This window comes from Buceros rhinoceros, unplaced genomic scaffold (genome assembly GCF_000710305.1).
Source record: "Buceros rhinoceros silvestris isolate BGI_N320 unplaced genomic scaffold, ASM71030v1 scaffold12086, whole genome shotgun sequence".
NCBI lineage: Eukaryota > Metazoa > Chordata > Aves > Bucerotiformes > Bucerotidae > Buceros > Buceros rhinoceros.
This window is the reverse complement of record NW_010416975.1, coordinates 27474-30738: the sequence shown is the minus strand read 5'-3', so window position 1 is coordinate 30738 and position 3265 is coordinate 27474. Positions and strand designations below refer to the sequence as shown.

The following is a 3265-nucleotide window of genomic DNA, read 5'->3' as shown; positions in this document are numbered from 1 at the left end:
GTCCTGTACCAGTGTGTCACACCAGCAGGGTGGCATGTTCTGACAGCGCGTACCGGCTGCTGCCGAGCTTTCCCGGGCAGCTTTGCTGGCAGGGTGGTTCCACAGAACCCTTGGGAAGGGCAGGCTGAACAGGGTCCTGCGGGCACAGACCTCTTGCCGTTGGCCTGTGCCTGCTCGGTCGCAGCGCTCCGTTCTGCCTGCCACAGTGTTTGCGAAGAGGCTCTGAGACAGAGCGGTGCAGCAGCACTGTCCGGTACGTACCTGACAAACCAGGCGCCTGCAGGTTTCGGCGTCAGCACAGCTGCTGCTCCTTTTCATTCGAGCTGCTGTTGTGCTCTTGGCAAGTGTTTGATGAATCTTCCTTGACTCCAAGCATGGGGGGAAAACGAGCAAGCCTGTTCTGGCGGTGGGCTCCCGTGGCTGCTGGTGCCCAACGGACCTGGAATGGAATTTAGAGCCCTTGTAAGTTCTGGTTTCCCAACGGACCTGGAATGGAATTTAGAGCCATTGTAAGTTCTGGTTTCTGTGCTGCACAATCCATAAAGCTTCTCTCTGCGGTCTGACCGCCCGCTCTTGGTGTATTGGACTCACTGAGGTCTCGCTGACGGGGGAAGACAGTTTTTCTACTTTCTGATGTCATTTTTTCTCTCTTCTGACTTCTAGGAGAGCTCATACCTTAACAGTCCTGTTCATCCTCACGTGTGCGCTGGGCTACGTGACCTTGCTGGAAGAAACACCGCAAGATACAGCCTACAACACCAAGAGGTAAGCGCTGGAGGAAGGTTTCTGTGCTGGCCAAGGGTGGCTATAGGAGCGAGTCGCCCTGGGGGTAAGCACCTCCAACGGCCTCCACCTTAAGCTGTTCCGCTGCCAAACCCTCAAAGTGACAAAACCCAGCACCAGGCTGTAAGCTCCTTCGATGCTAGTTGAGTTTAATTTCTACTCAGTTTAGTGTCACTCGCTGTCATACCTGGTGGCTGCTGCGCCCGTGAGGTGTAAACCGGAACACAAAACTTGTTCCAAAGCTTTGAAGCACTGCTGGTGTTTCCTTGGCAATGATCCTTCCTCCTCCTCTCAAAACAACCTAACGAAACTGTGTGAGCTGTGACTAAACTTCTCTGACCAAAGTGTTTTTTGTAAATTTGTGTTCAAGGTTTCCACACGGATCATTATTCGTTGTTGAAAATTAACAGAAGAACTTGCAGCCCACAGGGAAACTTGGAAAATAGGAATGAGATGAGTCTGGCATGCGTGGGCCACTTATGCCATAATCCGATTGAATGATAAACTGATTAAATGTAGCTGAATTTCTCCTCTCTTTAAAGAAATACAGCAGGGAACAAAAAGGAGGAGGAAAAGTGGTCTTTAAAAATCTGTCTGCTAAGAATGAAGGGGCTGCAAAGCACCCTGGCTGCCAGCATGAAAATCGCTGCTTTCTACCAGTCTGGTTTTTAAACACAGCACTGTGTGTTCCTCTTGCCGTTAAGGGGTTTCTTCCTATCTTTTAACACTTTTCAGAGTGCCTCAGGATATGTTCTTCATTGTCCTGGAGGTGCAGGAATTGGGGTATTTCCTGAGCTAATCTCGGTGGTTACTCTCAGTTTCACAATAGCCGTAGCTCCTGTAATTCTGCTCTCACAGCGTGTGAGGTGGGGGGATGTTTTCGTGCGGCGGGGGTGGAATGGAACAAGCTGGAACACAGTGCCCTGTCTGGATCTGGGGAAGGTTCTGCAAGGCTTTGGTGTCCACAAGTGCCATTTTGTTCCCAGGGGCAGCAAGTGAGTCCAGGGAGTTCTCTGGAATAGCAGCTCAAAGCAAAGAAGGGAAAAGCTGGAAGAGAAGTGATGACACGTCATTAGGGAGTAATGCAGGTCTAAGGTGACCCTGTGGGATATCTTATTATTGAGATTAGAGCCTTTACGCTGTGATAAAAACAAACCAGAGAAGATTAGCGAGCAGGTTAGCCTTTCTTTCCTGAAACGGGAGCTGCTTTCTGCATGTCCCAAGCAGGCAGTGGTGTGTCCAGTTGTTGAGATCAAGGGAACAGCATCATTCCAGGCAATGAGCAGCGGCTGGTCTTTGATCACTTCTGCATCTCTGCTCATGGAATGCTGCCTGCAGCATCTAGATCCAAAAATCCTTGAAGACCAGCATCCTGGGAATCGTCTGCGGTCCTTCAAGTGCTGGGGTTTGTTACTGGTTTTGAAGGACATGTCTCTGTTTCCACTGGCGCTGCACGCTTGCGCTATTGCCGTGGTCATTCAAGCGACACGCCGAGTTCTGAGGCAGGAATTAAGTTGGCCAGGCCATTACTTTTTCCAGGCTGAAGATCAACAGGAGGCATAACACAGGAGTTCTGGGGACCTGCCCTAAGCTTCCCCCTGGAGGCCTTGGCCCCGATGTGCAGAACGGCTGGAAGTGGCTGTGTGGTCTGTCCAGCACAGCCCTTACACTGGGTCAGTGTTTGGTGAGCCCCTCTCTGCTCTCCACTAATTCCCTCTCCTAAGGTCTTTGGGGTCAGTGCTTGCCAGGTTTAGCACTGTCAGGCATGAAGGATTCCAGCTCAGTTCCTGTCCCGGCCATTGTTCATATCCTCTTTAGCATCCCTGCATCTGCCGCTCTCTTATCTCGTCGGTCAGGACCGGTTTTATGGGGCTTTTTGTATGTTTGAACAAAACAAGGCGCTTCAGAGCTGGAGTAAGGTGGTCACAACATGCATAAGCATACCCAGAGCCCCAGTTTTCACATAATATCCATAACTTAAAATACCGCATCTGAGATCTTCTTCTGTCTTGATGTGGAGCTGTTGTGGGTTTGATCTCCAATGTTGGCCTGCACGAGGCTGTCGCTGTGTGCAGCGATTTGATGGGAGCACTGGCTGCGTTAATGAGGAGCAGCAGGTTCAGGACTGGTGAGCAGCGTCTCTAGCTGTCATGCTCTTTTAGTTCCAAGTGCTGCACAGTGACAGTGGAGCAGTGTTTCTGTGCAGAGTCTAAACACGCTGGCAAACACTCACACCCGCTTTGTTCCTGAGCTGTGGCTAGAGGTGCCAGCCTGCCTGTGAACAGCGTTGGGTGCTTAGAGCAGAGCACCACGTCAGAGCGAAGCGCACACGTTGCTGATCTGGTGGCTGCTGTGGTCCCTGGACCTGCTAAAGCCGCAGGAACTCATCTGGGGTCCTGTCTGCACCCCTTTAAAGTGCTTCTTCCAGCCCCTTGCAGAAGCAGCTGAGGGCAGGGTGAAGGCTGGATTCAAGCAGTAAGTC

General features: G+C 51.4%; 1 protein-coding gene across 1 annotated transcript in view; it reads left to right on the top strand.

The window, feature by feature from the left end:
* Positions 1-3265, top strand: part of PTDSS2 (phosphatidylserine synthase 2) — a 32625-nt gene that overhangs the window by 7089 nt on the left and 22271 nt on the right. Inside the window, exon 2 of the mRNA XM_010138002.1 lies at positions 664-765. Coding sequence (XP_010136304.1) covers positions 664-765 — 102 coding nt within the window. The remainder of the gene's footprint in view (positions 1-663; positions 766-3265) is intronic.